This window comes from Delphinapterus leucas, chromosome 2 (assembly GCF_059928025.1).
Source record: "Delphinapterus leucas isolate spDelLeu-1000000601 "Yukka" chromosome 2, BTC_Dleu_Yukka2, whole genome shotgun sequence".
NCBI classification, from domain to species: domain Eukaryota; kingdom Metazoa; phylum Chordata; class Mammalia; order Artiodactyla; family Monodontidae; genus Delphinapterus; species Delphinapterus leucas.
The window spans coordinates 132,301,386-132,328,880 of record NC_143130.1 but is presented as its reverse complement, the minus strand read 5'-3'; the positions used below and the strand labels follow the sequence as shown (position 1 = coordinate 132,328,880).

General features: G+C 43.0%; 1 protein-coding gene across 2 annotated transcripts in view; it reads left to right on the top strand.

Annotated features, from left to right (window-relative positions):
• Nucleotides 1-27,495, top strand: part of PYGL (glycogen phosphorylase L) — a 52,496-nt gene that overhangs the window by 7,118 nt on the left and 17,883 nt on the right. For both annotated transcript variants that reach the window (XM_022570581.3, XM_089907681.1), the window contains exons 3-17: nucleotides 1,257-1,335; nucleotides 4,477-4,580; nucleotides 12,650-12,781; nucleotides 15,943-16,054; nucleotides 16,380-16,462; nucleotides 21,115-21,258; nucleotides 21,762-21,854; nucleotides 22,543-22,689; nucleotides 23,027-23,190; nucleotides 23,666-23,780; nucleotides 24,358-24,459; nucleotides 24,594-24,741; nucleotides 24,844-24,902; nucleotides 25,008-25,149; nucleotides 27,037-27,244. In XM_022570581.3, the coding sequence (XP_022426289.1) occupies nucleotides 1,257-1,335; nucleotides 4,477-4,580; nucleotides 12,650-12,781; nucleotides 15,943-16,054; nucleotides 16,380-16,462; nucleotides 21,115-21,258; nucleotides 21,762-21,854; nucleotides 22,543-22,689; nucleotides 23,027-23,190; nucleotides 23,666-23,780; nucleotides 24,358-24,459; nucleotides 24,594-24,741; nucleotides 24,844-24,902; nucleotides 25,008-25,149; nucleotides 27,037-27,244 (1,832 nt within the window). The remainder of the gene's footprint in view (nucleotides 1-1,256; nucleotides 1,336-4,476; nucleotides 4,581-12,649; nucleotides 12,782-15,942; nucleotides 16,055-16,379; nucleotides 16,463-21,114; nucleotides 21,259-21,761; nucleotides 21,855-22,542; nucleotides 22,690-23,026; nucleotides 23,191-23,665; nucleotides 23,781-24,357; nucleotides 24,460-24,593; nucleotides 24,742-24,843; nucleotides 24,903-25,007; nucleotides 25,150-27,036; nucleotides 27,245-27,495) is intronic.

Here is a 27,495-nt window from a genome sequence, read left to right as displayed (position 1 = left end):
TCTTCTCCATTATAGGTTATTACAAGATGTTGAGTATAGTTCCCTACGCTATGCAGTAGGTCCTTGTTTTTGTTTTTTTTTTAATAAATTTATTTATTTTATTTATTTATTTTTGGCTGCATTGGGTCTTCATTGCTGCACACGGGCTTTCTCTAGCTGCGGCAAGCGGGGGCTACTCTTCGTTGCGGTACGCAGGCTTCTCATTGCGGTGGCTTCTCTTGTTGCAGAGCACGGGCTCTAGGCGCACAGGCTTCAGTAGTTGTGGCACGCGGGCTCAGTAGTTGTGGCTTGCGGGCTTAGTTGCTGTGTGGCATGTGGGATCTTCCCAGACCAGGGATCAAACCCATGTCCCCTGCATTGGCAGGCAGATTCTTAACCACTGCACCACCAGGGAAGCCCAGTAGGTCCTTGTTGTTTACCTATTTTATATACAGTACTGTGTATATGTTAATCCCACCTCCTAATTTATCTCCCCCTCCCATTATCCCCCCCACAGTCTGTTATCTACCCCAGAGAGAAGTAGAGGATTTTAGGCCCATCCAGCAGGAACACGGGGCTGAGGTTTCCCTGACTGCTGTCTGGCCCCTGGTGTCATGGGCAGTGACTCACTAACTGCTTTTGGGTTAACAACCTTTGACCTTACTGAGTAAATATGTTGTGGTCATGAAAAGATGAACTGTAGTCCATCCCAGAAAATCTGACCTCATACCTTTTGGTAATTTTCAAAATTTAGTCCAGTTAGTATCAACTTGGTACTGGTCTATTTCTGAGGTTTTACCCTGGCAACAAAAAATAATTTTAAGAAATAGTGATAGCCAACATTTATCAAGAAATACCTACCCAGGCATCATTCTGAATGCTTTGTTTGTATAATCTCATTTAATTCACAGCCCTAAATGAAGTAGATACTATTATCCTCATTTTTAAACGAGAAGTGAAAGGCATAGTGAGATTTACTACCTTGCTCAGGTTCATATAGCTAAGAAGTAACAGAGTCGGTAATGGACATTTAGAGCCCATACTCTTCTCCAAGCTGCTGCTGTGCCATCTCGGACAGTTTGCATCTTCAGTCACCAGCATCCGCAGCGGGTATCTGATGGCAGTTCAAGCAGTGAGGGACCTGGCAGGATTGAGTTCACAGATGAACCTGAAGACCCAACCCAGAGCTTTAGGAAATGACTCTTCTCTCTGAAGTGGCCTGTTTGTATATCTGAAGTTTGTATCCACGCCCTATGTTGTTTTTCTTTCATCACCAGCTTGGATTGGATATGGAGGAGTTAGAAGAAATTGAAGAAGATGCTGGGCTTGGCAATGGTGGTCTTGGGAGGCTTGCTGGTAAGTGTGCTATTGTCTGGCCCTTGACGCCGTCTCAGATGCCATGCACAGCCATGCTTAAAGAACCAGAAGACTGTCTAGAAGTGCACAGTGTGAGCCGGTTGTAGCTGTGTTTGTTTCTGAGTCTGCACGGTGGTTTGACCAGTTCTAGACAAACAGTAGAGAAACGATCTTTAACAAAAGAGACATTGCTTAAGAAGTTTGGAGACATTGCTTCAAACCCCAAAGCTAACCAGATCCTTCCTGTTCACTTAAGGGTTTCCAAAGTGGCCCCTTCACTTCACTGTTATTTGTTCACAGCTGCTCAATTCACATACTCGTGTGGTAGCTCCTAAGTTGTTTACCCATTGGGTTATCGTCCTGTGCACTTAACAGTTTGCTTTTTGATTAACTAGTAGGCAGTGATACACTTGTTATACTATTGGTATGATTGAATTAATGAGTATTTTTGTTTTGTATGGATGACGTTTGAGTTCTTTGCTTTATCCAGGAAATGATTTTTCCACAAATATAGAGGAAAACATTAAAAATATAATACCAATGCCATTAAATTAAAAATATGCATCCTTACCACCAAGCAATTCTACTTCCTGATATCTACCCTAAAGAAATACTCCAACATGTACACAAGGAGGCATGTGAAAAAAATTGCTACAGTATTGTTTGTAAAAGCAAAATTTTAGAAATAACCTAATGTCCATTGATAGAATAGGTAAATAAGTAGAGGAACACCATGTTACAGAATAATATGTGTCAACCTAAAAGTGAACTATTTGTACTTCCCTGCATAGACCTCCAAGAGGTGGGGGGCTGGAGGCAGAGGAAACAAGTTGCATTAAAAGCCACACACTGTGATACCATTTATGTTTTTTAAAAATTAGTATTTTATGTGAGAATGTATATATGTAAATCCATAGAAAAAGTCTGGAATTTGAAATACTGAACTGCTCCTTGTGACTTTCTGTCGAGAGGAGCGCAGAATTGGGGGTGGCAGTCAAAAGGGATGCTAGCCCTGTCGGTAACATTTTATAGTGTTTATTTATTTTTACTTGTTGACAGTTTGCTTTATTTATTTATTTATGGCTGTGTTGGGTCTTCGTTTCTGTGCGAGGGCTTTCTCTAGTTGTGGCAAGCGGGGGCCACTCTTCATCGCGGTGCGCGGGCCTCTCACTATCGCGGCCTCTCTTGTGGAGCACAGGCTCCAGACGCGCAGGCTCAGTAATTGTGGCTTACGGGCCCAGTTGCTCCGTGGCATGTGGGATCTTCCCAGACCAGGGCTCGAACTCGTGTCCCCTGCATTGGCAGGCAGATTCTCAACCACTGCGCCACCAGGGAAGCCCTGTCAGTAACATTTTAATTGTTTTTACAAAGAGGATGTTACTATATTATTTACTTGTGAAATTTAAATTTAATAATAGAATGTACGACCTCACATGTATGTATCAGATCGTACTCTATGAAAAATAAATGTCTGCGTCTTCTCTTTTAGAAATGATTCCACAATCTCTTAATTTTACACAGTTTCAAATGACTAGAACTCCATTTGCATGTGTTTCATATTGTTTATTCCTTACTACATTAGTGGCCATGTGTTTTAACGCTGCCCTTGGCATACTTGGCCACCTTGAGAAGTTAATCATCGGGTAATTAGTAGGCTTTCCATGGAGCTATAGGAAGACCAGCAGAGCCAACGGCATGCTCATCTAAGACTGACAAGGTAGCCTGCCTTCCTTTTATGTAAAGTCCCGGGCCTATTTTTTGGCAGCGTTAACCCCACTCGGGGCCTGACAGGGAAGGGGTGAATGAGGCTGAGTAATTCTCATTAGATGACCTCATCTCTTACCAGACTGAAAAAACTGGGACCCCCATTCTGGTGAGGCTCTAAGGATAATTTGATCAGGACCCAGGAAAAGACAAATCACCGCAGCTCCGAGAGAGCAGGAACTGGGACAGAGCCAGGCCACATGAGCACAGGGACTGGAAGACCATTGTGATGTTACAGTAACTTGAAGGTCTTGGCCATTGGCCTTTGTGGATCTGTTTTAGGACTCCACTGTGAACCTAGCTCAGTCTCTTCCTGTTTGATCTGCAATTTTCAATGTTCTTTTCAGTTTTAGATCCTACTATATTTTCTCATTCTCTGTATATTTCTCAGTTCAGATTCCTGAGAGGGGCAACATGCTTAGCGTAACCCCTAAAATTGCTCCTGACCACAAGATAGATCCTACCCAGCCTGTTGATTGGCTGCTCTAGATCAGGTGCTCTGTCATTAAAGCCGTTGGCTACAAGAAACAGAAAACCTAGCAAAAGCTAGTTCCACCAACAAGGACATGTATTATCACAGAACGAGAACTTCAGAGGTTGGCCATTTTAAGATTAATTTATTCAGCAGCACAATTCTGTCAGGACTCTGGGTCTCTATGGTTCTTTTGACTTTAGCTTCATGGAAGAAAGACGGCAGCAGTAAGGAAAATCTTTCACTGTACCCAGCAGACTTTCTAGCACCTCTCATTGGATTGAATGTCATTGAATGCTCATGCCAAAACCCAAACTGGTGAAGGACATAAAATTACTATGATTAGCTTAGAAGTTTAGTCAAGATTCAGTTGGTCCAGCCTCCCTGAAGCATAAGGCCACCTGATAATGTGAACCACACTGGAATTCCATTAGCCAGAAAGAGAGTCTGCCCCAGATGTCCAGCTAGTCAGTCAATTTACACGTAAATTATACACGTCTTTTCAAGCAGGGGGGCATGGAGACAGCTTCCCCTAGAGAGGGCAGTGTGAGGAACAGACATAATAAAGGAATTTCTAACATAGACATAATAAAGGACCTTTCTAACGTAGACATCTGGCATTTCTCAGATGAAATGCCAACACAGTGGTTATTTCTGGATGGTGAGGTAATAAATGTTTGTTTTCTTCTTTATACATGTTTGTATTTTCTACCTTTTCTATAGTTTATTCTATAATTAGAATGTTATTTTAAAAACAATACCCGCTGTGCTGCAGTCTCTGCTTTAAGATACAAATATGGTTTCTCATAGAGAAATGTTTTGTGGCTGCCATGTTTTTTAGAGAAAGACAAAATTTTGAGTAACCTTGATGACGCTGCCTGTGGCCTGTGCTCTGTTTAATTTAGCCTGCTTCTTGGATTCCATGGCAACTCTGGGGCTTGCAGCCTATGGCTATGGCATCCGATATGAATATGGAATCTTCAATCAGAAGATTCGAGATGGATGGCAGGTACGTGAGACATATTTTTTAATTTTGTCATTAAAGTCCTTTGTCTTCATGGTGTTCTGGATGGTTTATAATTTATGGACATTTTACGTAGAGCTTTACTACTTTCTGTGGCATTTGGTTGACATCAGTGAATACTGTCAGTCTTCCCACTTTGAGGCGTAAGCTCCCTAAGAGCAGAGAGCCTGCCGGTATCGCCAATATCATTCACCACCAGATCCGTAGCATCTTGTACGGTGCCAGACTCACAGGGGTGCTCTGAAGATAGTTATCACTGATTGCCTGCATGTGGACTACCTATAATGTGCAGTGTCCTATCTCTGCAGCGTATAAAATGGAGGAGCACATCTTTTAGCTCATGATCTTCCCCAATAACATTTTTTCTTTTTTTAAAAATTTATTTATTTATTTATTTATTTGTGGCTACGTTGGGTCTTTTTTATTATTCTTATTTATTTATTTTTGGCTGCATTGGGTTTTCTTTGCTGCGCGCGGACTTTCTCTAGTTGCAGCAAGCCGGGGGCCGCTCTTCGTTGGGGTGCTTGGGCTTCTCATTGCAGTGGCTTTTCTTGTTGCGGAGCACGGGCTCTAGGCGCGCAGAGGCTTCAGTAGTTGTGGCTCGTGGGCCCTAGAGCGCAGGCTTAGTAGTTGTAGCACACAGGCTTAGTTGCTCTGTGGTATGTGGGATCTTCCCCGACAAGGGCTCGAACCCGTATCCCCTGCATTGGCAGACGTCTTCTTAACCTCTGCGCCACCAGGGAAGTCCCCCAATAACTCTTGATAGTAGGAAGCATGTCACCACTTTTGTAGGTGAGAAAACTGAAGATCTTAAGAGGGGAAGTCACCTCAGATCACACAGCTGGCAAATAAGGCTGTATATCCTCAGATTTCCAGGTCCACATTCAGTATTCTTTTCTACACTCAGAGTCTTGCCCTCCTTAACATGCCTATCTTACAAGATATGTAAGCTCAGTGTTCTAATTTTTTTTATAAGACAAAAGCAGGCAGTCCTGTTAACTATTATATTAAAAAACTCTGGCACACATGTAATATGTACAATTATAGTGCTCTGTAGAAAACTGCACAAATAGTAATGAATCCATACAAATGACTCTCATTTTATTTTTATATAACCAAACTAGATTCTTAAGTATTTGTTTATCTTTGCTAACTCTTTGAACTACAGTCAGCCCTGGCATGGACAGTTTTCCCCGATGCTAAGTGTGATTTAGGTTTTTTCTCTCCGTACCTTTGTCTCATACACACACATCACTGGCAAAAGGATACTGGATATTCAAGAAGCCTGAGCTCTCTGAGCCCTCCCAAGAGTCAGTCCAAGGTCAGCGTGATCAGGCATCGGGTTGAGGGACCTAGGCTGGAGCTAATCCCAGGGGAGAGGAAGGATGAGAAGCTGAGTGTCACTGCCATCCACTTTCCCCTCCCTCAGTGTTTGGACATTCTGGGCCAAAGAAGAAGGGCACTAAAAGATTTGATATATAAGAGAATGCACCAAGGGAAGTCCCAGGAGGAGAATATTGGGAACATATTGAAAGACAAACTTCCAAATTTTGTTAAGAACCAGTGTATCTTTAGCTACTCCTAAATCAATTAGGAGGCAGCATTGGGTAGAAAAAAAATTGGGCCCTAATATGAGATCTAATTTCTAATTTGAGGCCTAAGTGCAACTCATTACCCTTATGAAGTTTGTTGTCTTGATTAGGTTATCTAGCTTCCCTGAGCCTCACTTTTCTTGTCTGCAAAATGGAGATGCCAGCTTCACAGAACTATGAAAATATGTAAAATGTCTGTTGCACAAATAGGCACTCAATGAAATGTTAATTTGGCCTAATAAAAGGAGGATAATTTTTTTAATTGTGGTATTATATAATAAAATATTAATGTAACCATTAATATCATGTTTTTAATTAATTATAATGAAATGGGAAATCGTTTATGACAGCTGAAAAAAGGAGGTATAGGATCATTTGGATAGTATGACCTATCCAAAAGAAACCAAAAAGATAAAGTGCTAGAAAAAAAAAATAATGTCAAAGCTTCAACAGTAATTAATTATCTCTGGGAGATAAGATTATGGGTGACTTTGACTATCTTCTGTTTGTTCTCCTACATGTCGCATATTTCATAGGAAATGTGTATTTTATAATCATAAAAAGATATAAAAACGGGGCTTCCCTGGTGGCGCAGTGGCTGAGAGTCCGCCTGCAGATGCAGGGGACGTGGGTTTGTGCCCCGGTCCGGGAAGATCCCACGTGCCGCGGAGCGGCTGGGCCCGTGAGCCATGGCCGCTGAGCCTGCGCGTCCAGAGCCTGTGCTCCGTGACAGGAGAGGCCACAACAGTGAGAGGCCCGTGTACCGCAAAAAAATAGAAAAAAAAAAAAGATATAAAAACAAAATAATTGGTTCCCTTCCACAGTGAAGTAATCTAGGGCTACATGGTGAGAAGCCTAGCTTGGCAGGTATTTCCAGTAGGACCAAGATTTTAACACAACCTGACCAAGCGATACATGGTATCCATTCTCAGTCTTTGTATCCTGTATGGTACTCATTATACCCCAGGATGTTTAAGGATTTTATTTCTTACTTTTCTGTGAAAGATTTTTTTTAACTCAGCAGATCAGTCTCAAAAACTTGTCTTTCAAGTGCATTTTCCCCAAAGTCTTATGAAAGGTCACTCTTTATTAATCCCACCTATGACCTTTGCTACTTTAAAATGGCCTTATTTCAGGAAACCATCCCTTCTCTCCTGTGAGACCCAAGAAGTATATATTCTAGTGTTTTTAAAGGAAAAAGAGAGACCAAGTGGCTTTTGCTAGTCTCCAGAGCTAGCTTTACTACATCATCACTTCTTTCATTACAACTGAAATTGAGTCAGAAGGACACCTAATTTTATCTACCATAGCCATTGTTCACTGGGATGGGATTTTAAAAAGCAAACATAAAAAAGAAACTGTTTCCGTGAAAAACAAAAAATATCTTCCAGGAAAGCAGAATGCCTTTTGGGGGCGTGGTCACTGCTCTACTCACATCAGCTACATGGTTGCTCTTACAATGGAGAAGGCCGATGAAAATTGCACAAACTAGGAAGATTTTTAAAGGTTGATAGACTTTCAGTTTTGAAGGCTCTCTTCAAGGAAGATTTGCAGTAATAAAGTGTTTGTTGTGAACTCCACCCCACCCCCCAAGGAAAACAATTTTATTGCTCAAATGCTTGACTTACCTCGAACTCTAATGGGGATCATTGAAACCTTCTCAGAATAGTCCTCTGAAAATGACTGGCCACTGGGAGGAAGAGGAGGAAAGGCAGTTGCGACAGCCTCAAGTTAAACAGTCACACACTAAAGTTCTGAGTGGAAAGACGCTGATAGTAGAAATCTCAGGGTTGAATCAAGCAGTCTGCTGGAACATTCTTTCTCTTAGAACCCTGCTATACCTAGTCATGCACAGTTCACATTACCCAGCAAGCCTCCCTCTCCTGACCATTGTTGAATTCCTGGTGCTCCCCAGAAACATTTACCAATGACTGGTACTATCAGAAAGCAAAGTTTGTTGACAGCCCCTGATGGTTGCTCACTGGTTCTTCATGTCCCGTGTATCCCGCAGTTGAGGGGAAAAGCGTTTCTTCGAATTCAGTCACTCACAGAGGCCCTGAGCTGACCTCTGCTTCCATGCTGGCTGGAATAGATCCCACCGAGTAATCTCTCTAGGAAGACCCCAGATCCAGCTGCCATGCATCCCCTGCCACACACACCACCACTGCCACCACCACCCAGGCGGGCATGCTGCTCCCCACGCCACAGTCTCCTGCTTGCTTTGTCTCAGCTCCTTTTCATCTGGGATGTTCAGATCCACACAGCCCACTTGGATATAAATGGAAGCTCTCCTCCCGTCTGGCCCCTGCCCTTCATATGGCTCAGCAAGTTAGTGCACTCAGGGATCACTGGTTACATGGAAATCTAAATTTACAGACCAGTTTGTTGATTTGTTGGAAGAAAGCAAGATAGAAAGAAGGTTTATCACCATCCCGCAGCCTCTGTGGATTGAGCTGGGGTGGCTGGAGGCAGTTCTCTCTTTCTCCTCTGATCTGCTCAGACCAGCTTGCTTTTATGAAATATCTATTTTTCAATTTACCTTAAAAACAAGCTTTGCATAACTGAGGGCTGATTTCTTGCCAAAATCAGGAAGAGACTCAATAAAGAACAGCAAGCTAGGAGTCCTATTCTCCTACAGAACTTGTTAACCCAGTGAAATTAAAACCAGCCATTATTTGGGAGGGAAAAATCAGACCAACATTGAGAGTGACTGGCTGACTAGTCCCTTGTCGCTTAACAGCGTGTCCTCAAAAGAGCAAATGCAGCTTCTGATTTGCAAAGGAGGCCAGGAGGGGCCGGCCAGTGGTGGGAAGCCCAGAGTTCAGCCTCTCTTGTACGGGCATTTCACAGTGCTTGAGGGGAGAAGAGTCTGCTTCTGCTGCATTTTTCAGCAGAAAATATCTTGTCAGCTCACCTGTGCACATGATTTTCGAGAGGAATGCTGTTTCTGCCTCCTCGTCCTCCTGGTTCATGTAAAAACTTAAGGTGTATTTTACAACACTCCTGAGCGCTGAAATGAGGCAAATAGGCCGTAAGGTTCTTTCCTGTTACAGGAAGCATTGTGTGTTCACATTGACCAATAATTTGAAACCCAGAACACTGCCCTTGCCTAAGTGCAGCGTGAAGTGTTTTGTAAGTCAGGATGTTTGATCTTTGTGCATATCCTCATTTATTTTTCATAGAGTTTCTAGTTATTAACACGAGCTAGAGGACTCTAACTTAACCAATTTCTTATCAACTGATAAAATTCAGTCCTTTCCTTGTTAAATTTTAATTGTATTTTTGTTCTCTTTATGAATGGGATAGTCGAAGTCTCAATTCTGAATTACAGTTCCTGACTTTGTATCGCTGTGTAGCTCCCTGCTGCACCGTGTACCCAATGGCTACATGTTAAGATGCAAATTTTTTTTTTTTTTGCGGTATGCGAGCCTCTCACTGTTGTGGCCTCTCCCGTTGTGGAACACAGGCTCCGGACGCGCAGGCTTAGTGGCCATGGTTCACGGGCCTAGCCACTCCGCGGCATGTGGAATCTTCCCGGACCGGGGCACAAACCCGCGTCCCATGCATTGACAGGCGGACTCTCAACCACTGCGCCACCAGGGAAGCCCCAAGATGCAAATTTTTAAATGGAAAATTTAAGACCCCTCCCCAGACTGCCAGGGACTCTGCATTTTAACAAGGTGCATTGTATTGATTAGCTCACATCTAGGTCCAGCCTTCCCTAGGCTTCATCCTGCATCTGCTACATCCTCCTGCAGCTCTCTAATTCCAGACCTTCTATCTAAAGATGTTGTTTCTGTGTGTCCCCTTTTCATTCATCATGCTGGTAGCTCTTGTTAATGAGCAGCTTACTAGCATTCCCAATATGATCAGTGTTTGAATAAATGGATGTGTGTTTGCTTGTCTGGCTGTTGACATTAATGTTTTGTCTAATATCTCAAAAGATAGCTGTGTGTGTTTGCCTCTCTCCACACTGTGCCTGGGGCAGACACTGAACTCATACACAGGTGATCATGAAGCATCCAGCATTGTGTCATAATTCATCATTAATATCTTTTTAAACTAAAGCTGAGTTTTCTAAGAGGGAAGGATGAGGAATCAGGTAGGTAAAATAACCATATTGGGGGTAATCTCATTGACAAGGGAGCTTTGTACTAAAAACCTTACCCCTCCCTTCTTGCCAGAACACGATTGCATTTTTTAATATATATGGAATATTTTAAAGGTTTCACTCATAATACCTTTACTTTAAAAGTGCAACCCCAGCCCCACCATGTGTCTTTTGTTCTTGTTTTGGCATTTTTATTTGTTTCTTTATAGAAAACAAAATGCATTTGATGTCCAGGATACCCTAAATACGAATTAGATTTTTAAATTTTTATGAGAAATATTTTGTTATAAATTGACATAAATACATGGGAAAATGTTGTAATTGTCAATAAAATAAATTCCTTACATTTTAGTATATGTCATTTTCAAAACGAATTAGAAATAATAGTTCATGGGACTTCCCTGGTGGTGCAGTGGTTAAGACTCCACACTCCCAATGCAGGGGGCCCGGGTTCCAGCCCTGGTCAGGGAACTAGATCCCACATGCGTGCTGCAACTAAGAGTTTGCATGCCGCAACTAAGGAGCTGGTGAGCTGCAACTAAGGAGCCCCCCCACCTACCCCGGCTGCAACAAAGGAGCACACATGCCGCAACTAAGACCTGGCATGACCAAATAAATAAATAAAATATAATAAATAATAGTTCATTATCAGATCAAAATTCCATAAGGATTAAATTAAACAAAGACTACAAAATGTGTTCTGTTGATGGGAATGTAAATTGGTGCAGCCACTATGGAAATAAGTATGGACGTTCCTTAAAAAACTAAAAATAGAACTACCATGTGGTCCAGCAATTCCATTCCTGGGTATATATCTGGAAAAAATGAAAACGCTAATTCAAAAAGATACATGCACCCCAGTGTTCATAGAAGCAGTGTTTACAATTGTCAAGGCATGGAAGCAACCCAAGTGCCCATCAACAGATGAATGGATAAAGAAGATGTGGTGTATTATATATGCAATGGAATATTACTCAGCAATAAAAAATGAATTAAATATTGCCACTTGCAGCAACATGGATGGACCTAAATAATATTATGCTTAGTGAAATAAGTCACACAGAGAAAGACAAATACTGTATGTTATCACTTATATGTGGAATCTAAAAAATAATACAAATGAATGCATATGCAGAACAGAAACAGACTCACAGATATAGAAAACAAATTTGTGGTTACCAAAGGGGAGAAGGAACGGGGGGAGGGACAAATTAGGGATATGGTGTTAACAAACTACTATGTATAAAATAGATAATAACAAGGATATACTGTATAACACAGGAAAGTATACCTATTATCTTATAATAACCTATAATGGAATATAATCTGCAAAAATACTGAAACACTATGCTGTACACCTGAAACTAACACAATATTGTAAATCAACTATACTCCAAATTAAAAAATGAAAACAAAAGTAATAGTGTTCTGTACCTATACTGAAATAAGCCTTATTAAGGGAGCTTTCTATGAGTAGTTTTTCTCAACCGATTCTGTGCTTTCAAGGCACAAAGCTCTTGACAGAAACCATAATGTAGGACCCATCAGGTCCAGGTATCCAACAATAAACATCCCTGGGAAGCCTCTCTCTTTCCCTCAAGCTAGACAATTGGATTCACAGATGTTGAGACACAGGCTTTAGAACTCACAGACCTACCATCAAATCTTACCTGTATCATTTACTATCCGTGCAACTTTGAGCAAGTTACAATTTCCTTAACAAAGGGAGAAGCCATAGCTCCCTCCTATATTTGCTATGAGGATTAAATGCAATACTATGTATAAAACATTTAGAGCAATACTAGCCAGTATTGTTGTTGATTTAGGCTGTACGACAATAACAAAGATGAATTGAGATTGACAAAACCAACATCTTTCTTGCCAAAACAGTATTCTTGAGTTGATTCAGTCAAAAATATATATATATATTTTTATAAATTTATTTGGCTGCGTTGGATCTTTGTTGCTGCACACGGGCTTCCTCTAGTTGTGGCGAGTAGGGGCTACTCTTCCTTGAGGTGCGCGGGTTTCTTATTGCGGTGGCTTCTCTGGTTGCAGAGCACGGGCTCTAGGCGTATGGGCTTCCGTGGTTGCTGCTCACGGGCTCTAGAGCGCAGGCTCAGTAGTTGTGGCACGTGGGCTCAGTAGTTGTGGCTCGCAGGCTTAGTTGCTCCGAGGCACGTGGGATCTTCGTGGACCAGGGACCGAACCTGTGTCCCCTGAATTGGCAGGCGGATTCTTAACCACTGCGCCACCAGGGAAGTCCCCCAAAATATTTTAAATTTGATATAATTGAAGGGCTAGGTCCACCGCTCCTGAAAAACAAATTCTAAGCCATGTCCTTTTTGCAGATAGAAGAGGCAGATGACTGGCTCAGGCATGGAAACCCCTGGGAGAAGGCCCGCCCCGAGTTCATGCTGCCTGTTCACTTCTACGGGAGCGTAGAGCACACAGAGGCCGGAACCAAGTGGATCAACACGCAGGTATTCTGAGAGTCCTCGTGCTGAGCATTGTATAGAGGATGGCACAGCGTGTGACGTGTATGTGGTGTTGAGTATAGTGTGTAGTATATTGAATAATAAAGTATATTTTTATAAATAAATCTGTTACTTCTCTTGGTGAACCCACTCATTTTGGAGACCAGGGAGCTGAGGCCAAGAGAGAAGTGACTTCCCCAAGGTCAAGTGACTTACCAGGGTCATTTTGTCATCCGGTTTATAAGAAATTAATCAATTCTATAATCCCAGCATGCTTAGCTCTCCAGCTTTATATAAAGCTGTTGAAACCAAGATTGAATAAAGTTAAATGTCATTCTTCACCCCACTGCCATATGTACATTGACTTGTAAATTCTAAGGGGTAAATATTTTTAAAGTGAAGTATTTATTCAAAGGATTACCAAAGTTCTTCTTCATTACAAAGTCAAGAAAAATAATGCAAAATATTGCAAAATGCACTGTTACTGTGTGCCAAATCACTTCTAGAGAAATAATGCTGGTGTCAATCCAAGTGTACTTAATTCACGGCCGTGTGTTTATCCTGCCACCAGATTAGAGTGTTACCTGCTACTGAACAATTTACTTTTCAGCTCCTCTAGTGGTGGTTTGTGCTTTGCTGTCTTCATACGTCCTGATAAATAACCCCTAAGAACTACCGGATTGCATTGTCCAATCACTGGAGGCTCCACTTGAGATATTTGTTTAGTAAATATAGTCTTAGGCCAGAAAAGATGTCTCACTGGCCACTTTAAAAGCTTAAAGAACATGGTAAAGACCAAGGAAATGCTGTTCTTATATGGCAAAATCAGGAACAAAATTCAGTATTGTAATGCTAAATTCAGTTGGTTTGCGGACTCTAGACCCATGTTATAGTGGACTTGTAAGCTGATGCTTTATTCTGCTGATCCATGCAAGGCTATTCACAGTTCACAAAAGAAAGACTGCTTTTGAAGTTTTTCCTATCTGAACATGATTTTTTCAGCATATGAAATAATGGATTAGAAGCTAAAATAGGTCATTATATATAATAAGGAATAAACTAATACTGTAATTTCAAGATGTTTCCCTCTATCCATCCCCCCCCTTTTATTTTGGTTAAACAATAGACCACAACTGAGTTGCAGTTGATTACAAATATGATCATAAGAACTGCAACAAATCAATTGTTAATATGCCTAAAGAATTCTCACATATTTTGGGTATTAATCTAGCAAGTATTTGGTGTCTAAAACTTCCAGTGCCTTCTGATCTGTTTAAACGTACGCAGGTTATACTCCCAATCCTGGAAGCATTCTGTTTACTTCATAAGTCCCACTGATGACCTTATGATGACCTGATAATATATTTACAAAGCACCTCTAGACATTTTCATAATATATCCAGAAATTCAATCAGGGAGAGTGTGTTTTTCTGTGCCCACAAAGGCAAGTTTATGGGGCAGATGTAATAAAGGGTGAGCTGACCCAACCTGTGCAGAATTTTATGGATTGACGCCACTGCCTGATCAGCCCCAGATTTGTAGCTAGTGAGGTCAGAGAGCTCGAGGTCAGACCTCATGTATGCCTGCTGTGAAGGCTTCCAGTAAACTGAGTTATTTGTTTCATTTCTTGTGTCAGTTCAGGTCCTCTGGGAAGCAGACAGAAGGGAGAATTAGAAGTACAAGTGATCTATTGCAGAAATGCCTGTGAAAGATAAAGGGAAAGGGGACGGGAGGAGGGGGGAAGTCGTTCAGACTGCAACGCGGGTGTGACACCTGTGAAGAGAGAGAGGGAAAGAAGGATTCTCGGGAAGGAGCCTCACACTGCAGTGCATCTCTGAACAAGTGCCCAGGCTGATGGGACATTGCTCATGAGGGGAGTCCTGGCTCTCATGCTCCCACCACGATGGGAGCATCCCAAAGAAAGCACAGCCTCGTGTGAGCTCTGAGGTGGCAACTTCTCCCTGAAGTTCTCTAAAGGGACCTCCAAGCCATGTGCTTCCCCAGCTGCCTCAATTATGTTTTGAGGGTCAGAAGGATGAGTCATGTTTGGACCCAGACTCAGAGTCCCACTCTGTAAGTGACTTCTCCTGATTGACCACAACTTGCTCTTAGAACTCCAGAGATCTTTATTTCCTAGTAAAAGATATTCACATAAATGTGATTTATTACTCTGTGGTTATGATGTTCATGAAAGCATGACTAAATGTATGTGACTGATTGATATAGGCTAGAGTGTTTCATTCCTTCATAATTCAGCAGACCAAATTAAAGATATCTGTGGTTAGGTTTCAACACTACCACTGACTATGACCTTGGGTAAGTCACTTCTCTCGCAGCTTCATTCCCCTCATATCCAAAACACCTTAAGTTGCACTAGATGATCTCTAGCATCCTCCAATTCAATCCTTCTGTCATTCCCCTTCCTTAGAGCTTCTTGATTCTGATGAGGCAGGGAATAGAAAATTGTCTTCTCCCACATAAATTTTAAATTCATGTGAAACGTGGTTCATCTTCCTGTTCTTCTCTATTTCCCTGACTGTCACAAATATTGAGCTAAATTTTCCAAAGCTCACCTCTTAGACACATCTCAGCTAATTATCAGCTTATTTGTTAGATCACTAAAATAACTCTTCTTCGTGCAACTTTGAAAAATCCAGCATAGCATTTTAAACATCATATGTAGTATTTATCTTCGTAAATTTCCTATTCTGCTAATTTTCACCATATTTGAAATCAGATCATTGAATAGCCTACATGAAACTTATCTTGATTACTGTTGTTTAATGGGTACAGGTTCACATTTACCACTTTGCACATCATATTTTGCTCTCTTTAGAGCAATGGCTTGATCTTGAAACATGAAAGATCTGTGTCCAGATCAGGGCAAGGGACACAAAGGGAAGTCAGCGTGGAAATGATGTGGAGGACCATCTGGGACCATCTGTCTGGGTCATTCCAGCCATCCATATTGTTCCAAGTGGGAGGAGGACCGACATGGCCCCTAATACCACCTCCAGCCTTGGGACCCTCAGCTTGGTTTAGGGATCATACAGTTTGAGTTGGTGATGGAGCCAGGAACCAAATTCCAGCTGCTGTCTCCCACCTCTGTTCAACCTCCTCCATCCACGTGGGTAACGGTAAGGAACTGCTTTGGTTTCACCCCGCAGGTGGTCCTTGCTCTTCCATATGACACCCCGGTGCCTGGATATCTGAACAACACGGTCAACACCATGCGCCTCTGGTCCGCTCGCGCACCCAATGACTTTAACCTCAGAGACTGTGAGTACAGCGTGGGCTCCCTTTCCTCATGTGTACCTTTAATCTTTCTGTCCAATAATTAGAGCCAGGTTGCACTGAGTTTCTGATCCGAACTCTTTAGTGACTAAAGCATTATATGGAGCAGGTATGGGGCACATGGTTAAATCAGTCCTTCAGTCTAACCCTCTTAGACTGTCATGTGAATCACAGCATGAAGGTTTGCTGGAATCTTTTTGGATTTTTAGGAATCCCACATGGTACCCAACAAGCATCAGGTGAGATCAGGGGGCTTCTGAAAACAGTGGCTGGCTCGTCTGTTTATTCATTTTTCTAACATTTCCCTCAGTTAACGTTGGAGACTACATTCAGGCTGTGCTGGACCGGAATCTGGCCGAGAACATCTCCCGGGTCCTCTATCCCAATGATAATGTGAGTGATCAAGCTTGCTTTCTCAGTGGAAACAGAAGCAGCTTATTTCAGAAGCACCTCTTCAGTAGCCATAAAGCACATACTTAATATTGGGTTTTTTCCTTCAGTGAGGAATAATCACCATATCTCTTCCTGACTTGTGTAGATTTCCCCTCCCACCCATGTAAGGAAAACGAATTTGTACAATTCATGAAATCAGAATTGGTGTTTCGCCCTTGATTAGTGACCCCATCACTAATTGGGAGGCTCTGTACATGTATTTCAAAACAAAACCTGGCTATAAAAGATGAGGTGCAGTACAGGTGAAGCACTCCTTCCTTTCCAAACAGAAATTTCATCCACAGCATCAGAAGTCCCTGGAGGTGTCTTGCCTGTCCTCTTCCCCTCACTCATGGGTCTCCTCTGACCCAAGGCAAGGTGGGGTCATGGACCTCAGAATAGACCCAGGAGCAGACACTTGTTTCTTATGCCACTTATTTATCTCATTAAACTTTTTCTTATAGGTGATCATTACAAAGTTTACACGAAAAATAACTTAGTTTAAGAAAAAAAAAAAAAACACTTGGAACTGGATCTCAGATGACTGTTATGGATCTTTTTTTTTTTTTTTTTTTTTTTGCCGTATGCGGGCCTCTCACTGTTGTGGCCTCTCCCGTTGCAGAGCACAGGCTCCGGACGTGCAGGCTCAGCGGCCATGGCTCACGGGCCCAGCCGCTCCACAGCATGTGGGATCTTCCCGGACCGGGGCACGAACCCGTGTCCCCTGCATCGGCAGGCGGACTCAACCACTGCGCCACCAGGGAAACCCACTGTTATGGATTCTTAGTGGGTTAAAATAGACTTGGCTCTAACTTATCCATGAGTAAAATAATTTTCTGGACGCTATAATAATTTAAAAAAAAAAAAAATCTCAGAAGTAACCAAACTAGTACTCTGCTCCACAAAGATGTCCACAAAACAAGGATCTTGGGGACTAGGACATAAATGATCCTAAGACCAGATGTCCACTTAGTGTTAAACCCATCTCCAAGGAGGATTAAGTGGATTTGCTGCAGCATTTTTAGGAACTTAACGGTATATGTTATTTTTCCTTTGGGAGAAACGATGTGTCTTCAGTACCTTAAAAGAAATCTGTAACGCAAAAGCAAAAGACTGTTCTGTTTCAAGGTCAATTAAAGTAAGAATCCTTCCAAGACTGGGGCCACACTGCCTAGCCAAACCCAATCCTGCAGGATTGCTTAACTAGAAGGGGCTTGAAATTCATCCTCCTATCTTCAGTAGGGCCCAAACCTAACTTTACTTGGAAATAATCAATAATATTCCAATAAATAAACAATTGGTAACACATACTAGGTTAGCATGGGGTGCAAAGTTGACTAAATTCATTGGGCAAAAAAGGTAACTCTCAGGGTTATGCTTGTTTTTAAGTAGAAGTTGATAAATCTTTTTCGTACTGTAACCACAAGAACAGACTCATTCCCTCTCCCGAACTTGGCCATAGCCCTATTAGTCTATCTTCCAAGAATCTTGCCCCCTGTCCTCACTCTGCAACTAATGAGATTTTTTTTTCCTTGCTTAAAATTCTTTAAGGCTTTTGCTTACCCCTAAGAGAAGTACAGAATCGTAGGTGTATCTTCATCTATGTGGTCATCAGTTCTGACACATCCTCTGTGATCTTGCCCTACCAATAGGTCCCAGCTGTAGAGGGTTATTTGCCCTGTTCTTTCTAACCTCCATGCTTTGCCCAGGTTTCCTCTGTGTGCAGGGAATACTCTGGCCCTCTGCGCTCACCTCAAATTCCTACTTACCTTTCAGGACTCAGATAAAGAAATCACCTGAGTATTTAGGTCCCCAAAGTACTGTGTATACACTTAAATACAACATAAATGTTTTTAAAAACTGTCTTGTTTGATTTCAAGCCTTGATTATACATCTGTCTCTGCCCAGTAGTTTGAACTTAACTGAGGTCAGTGATTGTTTAATTAATCATTTTATTTCTAGCACATTAAAAATTCCCTAACTCAATAAACATTTAAATTCATTGTGGATGGATTCATGTGCTTTTTTTAGAATAATGATTTCATTATATTTTTTACTATGAAACATGCTATTAGAAAAAGAAATATAAGCAATATAAAAAACTACCAAGTAAAAAAAAAAATTCCAAATTCTACCACCTATAAATTCCCATTGGTAATATCCATCCAGACAGTTTCCTATTAATGACTTAAAATTTTTCTTTTGGTTTTTAAACTTTTATCAAAGTTGTACCTGCACATAGTTTAAAGAGAAAAGCAGCTCTCTGAGGCTTACTATAAAATCAGCCTCCTATTTCCCACTTCCCCAAAGCAACTACATCCCCTTGCTTTGAATTGCTTTCCTGGATACTTACCTCCATATTTCTAACAACATGCTGTTACTGCTGCTTCGTGATTTCCTCTTTTTACAATACTGACTCCCCGCTACTGAAGATGAGAATTTAGCTCCCTTCCTCCCATAGACTTCCACCCCCACCACAAAAACACGTTTTCTATGCCCACTCTCTCAACATAATCACATGGTGATTTGCACTAGCTCTTCAGCTAGTGTTTACATTATTATGACGCTGTCAGTGCTACAGACAGCTGATCTGTGCACATACATGTCATCATCTCTTGATTATTTTTCCTTTCCTTAAAATGTTCTCCTTTCCTGGAGTTAATCATTGTTTTGTTCGTTTGCTTGGTTTTCTGAGTACTTTTCCCTAATTTAGCCTACACTCTACCCCAGTCGTAGAAATTTCCTCTCAATATATTCAAACACCTTAGGTATTCTGTTGACTCAGTCTTCTTGAAGTCTCTTCTGGATCTCTTCTGGTTGGCTGCTCCGCTGTCATCCTGGGATCTACTTTTCCCATTGTTCTGAGGACGTCTGTACTCATATACTCTCTGGGGTCATTTGTTTCCAGGATCCCATGTCTTGGTTTGCTCCCTTGTTTTGGTAGTACACATGCCTGGGCCTTCCTAGGAAAGGGTGCAAGTGAGGTCAATTTTTTTGAGACCTTGCATGTTGGAAAATGTCTTTATTTTGCCCTCTCATTGGGAGTTTGCCTGGATACTGAAGACTCAAAAGTTGTTTTTTTTTTAATCTCCTAGTTTTTGGTGCTGCCGAAAAGTACAATGCAATTGGATTCTTGATCTTTTGTTTGAATTCTGCTTTCTTCCCCCTTTGAAAGTTTCTAGTCTCCCTCTCTCTCTTCCCCTCCCTCTGTCCCTCTCCAAACCCCCTCTCTCCGAGTGTACTAAAAGTTTTGGGGGGTGTGCTTTGGTGTAAGTCTGCTTTCACTTATCACGCCTGGGTACCCTTTCAGTCTGGGGACACAGGACTACAGCTCTCTGAGAAATGGTCTGGAATTGTTAAACATCCTCAACTGGTTTAGTCTTCTTACCTTTTTTCTTTTATTTATCATCTCTTTGTCTTCCTGCTCACATTTTGGGCAATCACAAATCTCTCTTCCAATCTTCCTATTGGGTTTTTCACTTTGGCTGTCATGTTTTAATTTCCAAGTAATCTTTTTTTGCTCTAGATATTTTCTTGAAGCATCTTATTCTTATTTCTTGAATACAATATCTAATCTATCTGAGGATACTGATAGTATTCTTCTAATCATTCTTTTCTCTAATCTCTGTTACCTCTAAGTTGGCTTTTATTATTTTAACATGTTTTAGAAGTTTTTCTTAGCTGTCTAATGGTCCTTAGCTGCCCACTGAAACTTAAGAGAAAGGTACCAACAAGTTTTGGGGAGCTCTGTACACTTGTTTGGGATTTATCTATTTGGTTTCCCTCACCTGTGACCTGCTGGGGCCGCTTCCTGGTGGAGTTCCTCATGTCCATGTCTTTAGGTCCTCCCTCCTGTGCTGGTCGAATTCCCTAGAGAAGACGCTTGAAGCTTCTTTCCTGGTGGAATTAACACTGGCTGCCTGTGTTCTCAAATTCAGTTGGGAGATGAAGACTGAAATCATCAGTATTCAGTACAGAAACTTTCACTGAGCCTCTTCCCCCATTTTTAGTATGGATGGTACCCCTGCCTCCCACTTTACCTGCTGCCCTCCAGTCCAGAGACCCCTGTTATACCATCTCCAGAGAACAGACCTCCAGCTTCTGCCTGAGTTGGCAAAGGAGATTGTCCAGTTGAGGGAATTGGAGAGGAGGTCTGAGGCCAACTACTTCTTAGGTTCCCCACTAACCTTTTACCCCCTCTTCACCCCTACTTCTGAAGGCACCCAACGCTGACAATTCTTGGGCCTTTTGGGAGCTTCAGTGTATACACTGCGTTGTTCCTTTGGCTTTTCTCCACACCAGGTCAGGATGCAGCTTTCCTGGGTCTTCTGGTTCAGTTTACCATTTATCCATCTGTTTTTCGGCTTCTGAAAAGTTGTTGCTGTTGTCTTCTCTCCATTCCCTTCATCCTTTATCAGTATTGCCTTTTTTCAATCCCTTTACTGTCATTTTAGTGGAGTTTCAGGAGGCTGATGCTTGGCATTCAACCTGCCAGCTTCCACCAGACATCCCATGGGCTTTAGCCTTAAAGTCCCCTGGTGTAGGGGACGCCACCCATGTTCTGGCCACTCCTAGCAATGTGAGCCCTCTCACTCAGTCTCTCTGGCTTGAAGTTTTTTGAAGGGAAGGAGCTGAGACTGAAGCAGGAGTACTTTGTGGTGGCTGCTACCTTGCAAGATGTCATCCGACGTTTCAAAGCCTCTAAGTTTGGGTCCAGCAGGAGTGCCAGAACTGCGTTTGATGCCTTCCCAGATCAGGCGAGTATTCAGCCTGAACGCAGGCGGGAACAACTGAGGGCATCAGGACTTCCATTAGATTTACTTCTCTGTCTCCATGCTAAAAAAAAAATCTGAGTGTCTATATACCAATCAGAAACAGGCTCACAGACAGAAAACAAGCTTGTGGTTACCAAAGGGGGTGGAGGGAGGCAAACTAGGAGTATGGGATTAACAGATACACACTGCTATACATAAAATAGATAAGCAACAAGGATTTCCTGTGTAGCACAGGAAATTTACTTACCTATAATGGAAAATAATCTGAGAATATTTATATATAACTGAATCACTATGCTGTACACCTGAAACTAACACAATATTTTAAATCAACTATACTTCAATTAAAAAATAAAACCGAGTAGCTACAGTATACTTAAAGCCTCCCATAGAGGGCAGACGTTTTGTTTGGTGCACGTATGAGGCATGGATGAGAACAAGGGCCTGGGCCGTTGGTGACCTTCACATCGGTTTTCCCCTCGCAGGTTGCCATCCAGCTGAATGACACTCACCCTGCGCTCGCCATCCCTGAGCTGATGCGGATTTTTGTGGACATTGAAAAATTGCCCTGGTCCAAGGTCCGGATGCTTTGGCTTCTTTTTCCTTTGACTGGCCAGAATATCTGTGCTTAAGAGATTCTGCCCAAAGCGCCTTTCACAGTTTTTCAAAATAAGTCACTGTTGCTAACTTCCAACAGTTAAAGGTAAACTTTGCCCTGGCACCGATATGTCTCGGCTCTTACTGCTTTACAGGGAGTAAGACTAAGAAATAAATAAACACATTGCTAATGGGACACAGCTCAGTGGCTATATTAAGGCTTATATTGTGTTTGCCATTTTTGTGTCTAAAAGGATTCGAAATTAAACTCTCTAGCCTCAGAATACAGCTAACTGAAGGTGTCTCCATCGATTTTAAACATACTTGGTACTTTCTCAGAACATTACTGAAGTTTTATTCCTCAAGTTTTGTTTGTTTAACAAATGAAAGACAAGTTAGGATACTAGAGAAGATTTATCAGCATATGCTGTCCTAAATTTTATCAGACAATTTACTGCTTTTCCTCCCCCTCCCCCCCAAAAAAAACATGTTCCCATTACCTGGACCATTCAGGAACCTAGCGGAATTGTGTCTAACTGTATACATGCAGATAGAATTGTCCTGTTGCTGACGGGCAGGAGTTGAGGAAGTGTTTGGCCTGCAGGATGGGGCACACCTGCAGGCCGCCTTTCCTGCAGAGGCAAGCACTGAGCCCCCCTCTCCCCACAGGCATGGGAGATCACCCAGAAGACCTTTGCCTACACCAACCATACAGTGCTCCCGGAAGCCCTGGAGCGCTGGCCTGTAGAGCTGGTGGAAAAGCTGCTTCCTCGACATTTGCAGATCATTTACGAGATGAATCAAAAGCATTTAGATGTAAGTCACTTTGACAGATTCATAACCCTTTTGAGAAGGAGGTCTAGAGATGTTAAGGGTGGCTGCAGTCTTCCCTCTTACCAAACCTGAGGCCCAAACATCTTTCAGTCATTGATACATCAAAAGCACTCAAGTCTGGGTGGGGCTCTGTTAATGACATCCTTTTGAAAATACTAACCTGGAGGGATGGCATCTCCCTAGGCATCTTCACTCCTCTCTGTGGGAGTGAAGTTTTACCTTTGCTTCATCAAAGGTTTTGGTTGGGAAGTGAATGACGTTATCCCAGGGTTGCTGGAAACCTGAGTGACCAGTAAGGCCTTTCTCTTCCTTTGCCTAGAAAATTGCCGCCTTGTTTCCTAAAGATGTCGACCGCCTGAGAAGGATGTCTCTGATAGAAGAGGAAGGAGGCAAAAGGATCAACATGGCCCATCTCTGCATTGTGGGCTCCCATGCTGTGAACGGCGTGGCTAAAATTCACTCAGACATCGTGAAGAACCAAGTGTGAGCCTCCACCCCTGTCGCAGTGGGTCTCACATTGCTGAGGAATAGAGCGGGGCTAGCGAATGCAGGGTTGCGGTTGGAGATGAGGAAAGGCCCCGTTAAATATTTAAAAGTAATGTCTTCTATACAAAGAACCCTTCTCTAAAAGGAAAAGGCCTTCCTCTCTGAACAGTCCTAATTCTAGACTTACAAGAAAAAAAAAACAAAACTCTTCTGCTCAGAAGTCTGATATATATGTCAGTGCCAGGGAATCATATGAAGGCGATTAGATTGGATTTTTTCTTGCAATTATTTTGAATTGCAAATGGATTTCTATTTAGAATGACACCCATAGCTGCTGTCAGCCCCTCTCTCCACTTTTATTTAACCTTTCTAAGCCTACACTCTGCTCCTTAGATCTAACCCTAAACTTCATCCAGCATGCGGGAACCTGCCGTTCCAGCCACGTTTAGTGATGTGTCTCTTCCATCTCCAGATTCAAGGACTTCAGTGAGCTAGAGCCAGACAAGTTTCAGAATAAAACCAATGGGATCACTCCAAGGCGCTGGCTGTTACTCTGCAACCCAGGACTGGCAGAGTTAATAGCAGAGGTAACCGGGAAGTGCCGAGGGAAAGGGGGCTTCTGACTAGAATTCAAGAGGCAGGGAGTGCGCTTATAACTTGCAAATCCAGTCTGCAGCAGGGCCTGCTTCACCCCCAAGCCAGTGGCCTGTGCAACCCCACAGGGCTCCGCACTGGTTTCCTTCTCCGCCGTAGCCAGCTTGAAATTCTGAATTTCAGAACAGAGAGACCCCACGCATTACGTAGCTGGCCCTGGTGAACAGTGCTCATATGACACACAGATGGTACCCCTGTTTAACAAAAGAGGATAACAGAGGTCCTCTAACAGGACCTTTGTTTGTCCTCTAATAGTACCTAGTAGAACCTGGGTTATTTGTCACCCTTTTTAGGTAGATTTCCTGTTTTTAACACTTAATACCACTGAAGGTCTAGCAAGTGTTCTTCCCACACGGCGTTTTCAGCATCTCCTGTGAATGAAGCCATTCTGCGTGCTGTGGGGTGCGAGTGTTAGGGGCGTGTGAGCCCTTGCCACAGACTGACAGAAACTGCTCATGTGGGCTTGACTGCCTTCCCTGATTCGAGTCACCTTTTCCTTTAAACTGAAAGAAAATCGGGGAGGACTGTGTGAAGGACTTGAGCCAGCTGACGAAGCTGAACAGCTTCCTGGGCGACGACATCTTCCTCCGGGAGATTTCCAACGTGAAGCAGGTGAGGCTTCCCGGTGTGGATGCTTTGCCCAGCGGCACTTGCTTGGAGGGTTCATGCCCCACTCTTTAAAAACAGACCACCCACCCAATGCTTCTGAGTCCAAAGGGCTCTGGCCCCATGCACTGTCTCAACAGGAGAACAAGCTGAAGTTTTCTCAGTTCCTGGAGAAGGAGTACAAAGTGAAGATCAACCCATCCTCCATGTTTGATGTGCAGGTGAAGAGGATCCATGAGTACAAGCGGCAGCTCCTGAACTGCCTGCATGTGGTCACCATGTACAACCGTGAGTCAGCCCTGCAGCCCCCGACCAGCCCCCAGAGGTGGAGCTCTCACCACCCTGGCCATCCACCGTCTTCCGTTCCATCCCCTTCTCCATCTTTTGCAGGCATTAAGAAAGACCCGAAGAAGCTATTCGTGCCCAGAACAGTTATAATCGGTGGCAAAGTAAGTTGCTTCTCTTCCCTGGGTACTTGGGGGCTCTTGTCTCTTTTGCCGTTTCTCCACTTCATCATGCCTGCATTCTGTCATGTGTCCACACCCTTCCCCAAGGCTGCCCCAGGATATCACATGGCCAAACTGATCATAAAGCTGATCACTTCAGTGGCAGAGGTGGTGAACAATGACCCCATGGTTGGAAGCAAGTTGAAACTCATCTTCCTGGAGAACTACAGAGTGTCTCTTGCTGAAAAAGGTAGTGCTGTCCTCACAAACCATGCGGGGCCAGGGCACATGCTAGGGATGGATTACACGTTATAGAAAAATGGAGCAGCTGACCTCGGGAGCCAGTGACTTAGGATAGAAGGTGTCACTCTTAGGCAGAATATGACCCTAAGCTAAGAATATTTAAGGTGACCCAGCTGACACTGAGATGACTGTCCCCAGACTCCACATCAGAGGTTACATCTGCAAGCACATTTTCCTCTCAGCTGCTCAGGGCTGGGTGTTGGAGGAGGTGGCCCTGAGGTATTGGTAAAGTACAGACCGTGCTCTACAAAAGAAAAAAAGATCTTCAGTTCCCAGTCCCAGTTCTGCAATAGAACACCAGTGCCCCAATCCCCGGATATTCCTCTGGTCACTCCATGGAAAGAAGGGCTGTCATTTGTTCATGTGGCAGCAGGGAATGAGGGCAGATGTCAGGCTGCCAAAGCCCTAGGCTTAGACGTGCCTCAGACAGGCGCTCAGAGCAGGCGTGGAGTTCCCATGTGGGGACAGGCAGACTGGCAAGAAGCCAACATCCCTTTCTTTTCTTCTTGCATCACAAAGCACCACCCACATGCAAATGCCAACTGTGTGTTTGCCCTTTTCCCAAATTGAAAAGGGACCTTTCTCTTTCTGAGGTGTTTTTGGGTCCTCTGATGTTACAATTTAAGAACTGTCTGCATAAAGAAAAAAAGAGCCAGGTTTTTATGGGCACAAATGAAGGTATGTCTAATCCACAAATAAGCTCTCAAAGTAAAGCTCTCAAAGTAAAGCAGGTCCTGTGCTTTGTAGTGGAGGCAACGGAGGGATGCTGCAGGCAGCAGGAACTTCTGTGTGAATCAGACTGAAAGGTCTGCCCTGGGCACACCTCAGTTGCCTGTGGCTTATTTCCCTGCAGTGAAAGTGGAAGGAAGGTGGTAAGGAGTGGAAGGAATGGCACAATCCAGTTTCCTCAGATTGCAAAAGAGGGGTCAGGGAAGATTCTGAATTTTAAGGATCAAGAAAGAGAAGTTTAGGTACATTTTATAAAGTTATAAAATAGAAGAAATAAAACCATAACAAAAACTGAAAGGAAGAAGGAGGAGAAGAGAAATGTAAAGTTGATAAAAAATTAATCAGCCCATCCAAGAAAGAAATGGAAAATTTTATTTGAGCCAAATTGAGGATTATAAACCAGGAACAGCAGATCAGAAAGTTCCAAGAACTGTTCCACCCATTAGAAGTCAAAGCAGTTATATAAGTTTTTTGAGACAGGGGGCTCTACATTAAATGCTGTATTGTTGACAGTTTACACAATCCAGATCTTCAGGTACAAAGTGGTGGGTCATTGTGACCCCTTACAAGATCAAGAAGGAATGTTATCTTTTAAGGAGTTGTCTTGTTGGTGCCAGGAGAACGTTGCTCTTTATGGCTGAGTAGATATTTCTGCCGATGGGGAGGTTTGGTCCATGCCTAATGCAGATACACAATGCACAGGAGAAGGGAGAGAGGAGGCCAAAGGGCAGAGAAAAATGTTCATGTTTAACTTTTTCTTGTCTTGCCATAAAATAGGAATTTTATTTCACAGTAGTGTCAACTTTTATAGCAGAGAGTCAATAGATGCTCTTTAAAGTTTATAGACCAAGGAAGAGTAGTGTAAGCATAGAGTTATTTAGCACTGTGGCCATAATCACCAAGAAGCACATCAGAAAGGGGCAAAAGTGGTTGCCAGAGTCAAGGGGAAGAGTGAGATCCATCCTACACCATTTGAATGTTTATCTTGATGTACACATACTACTTTAATGATTAGAACAGGCCAGCTAGGTGAATGCTTGGATACCGTACAAGCGGATCCAGAGAGACAGGATCACTAATTCTATCACTAATGCCTTGCTTGCAGTCATTCCAGCCGCAGATCTGTCGGAGCAGATTTCTACCGCAGGCACCGAAGCCTCGGGGACAGGCAATATGAAGTTCATGCTGAACGGGGCCCTGACTATCGGGACCATGGATGGGGCCAATGTGGAAATGGCCGAGGAAGCCGGGGAAGAGAACCTGTTCATCTTTGGCATGAGAATAGAGGACGTGGCTGCTTTGGACAAGAAAGGGTGAGAGAGCACTCCTGCTTGTTGAGCAGGTATCCCCCCAGGAGGGTACCTGCCCACCCAGGTGTCCCATTGAGGCAGGTCCCATGAGAGTGACAGCAGAACATCTCCCATGAGTCAGGGGACCCTCGTGACCACAGATTAGTCTTGTTACACGCAGCAAGTGAAAGTGAAAGGAGCTTGGGCACAGGTACATGGGCTCGTTGCTATTTGTTATCAGCCATGACAGAGCTGGCCTCATGAGCTATTCACTT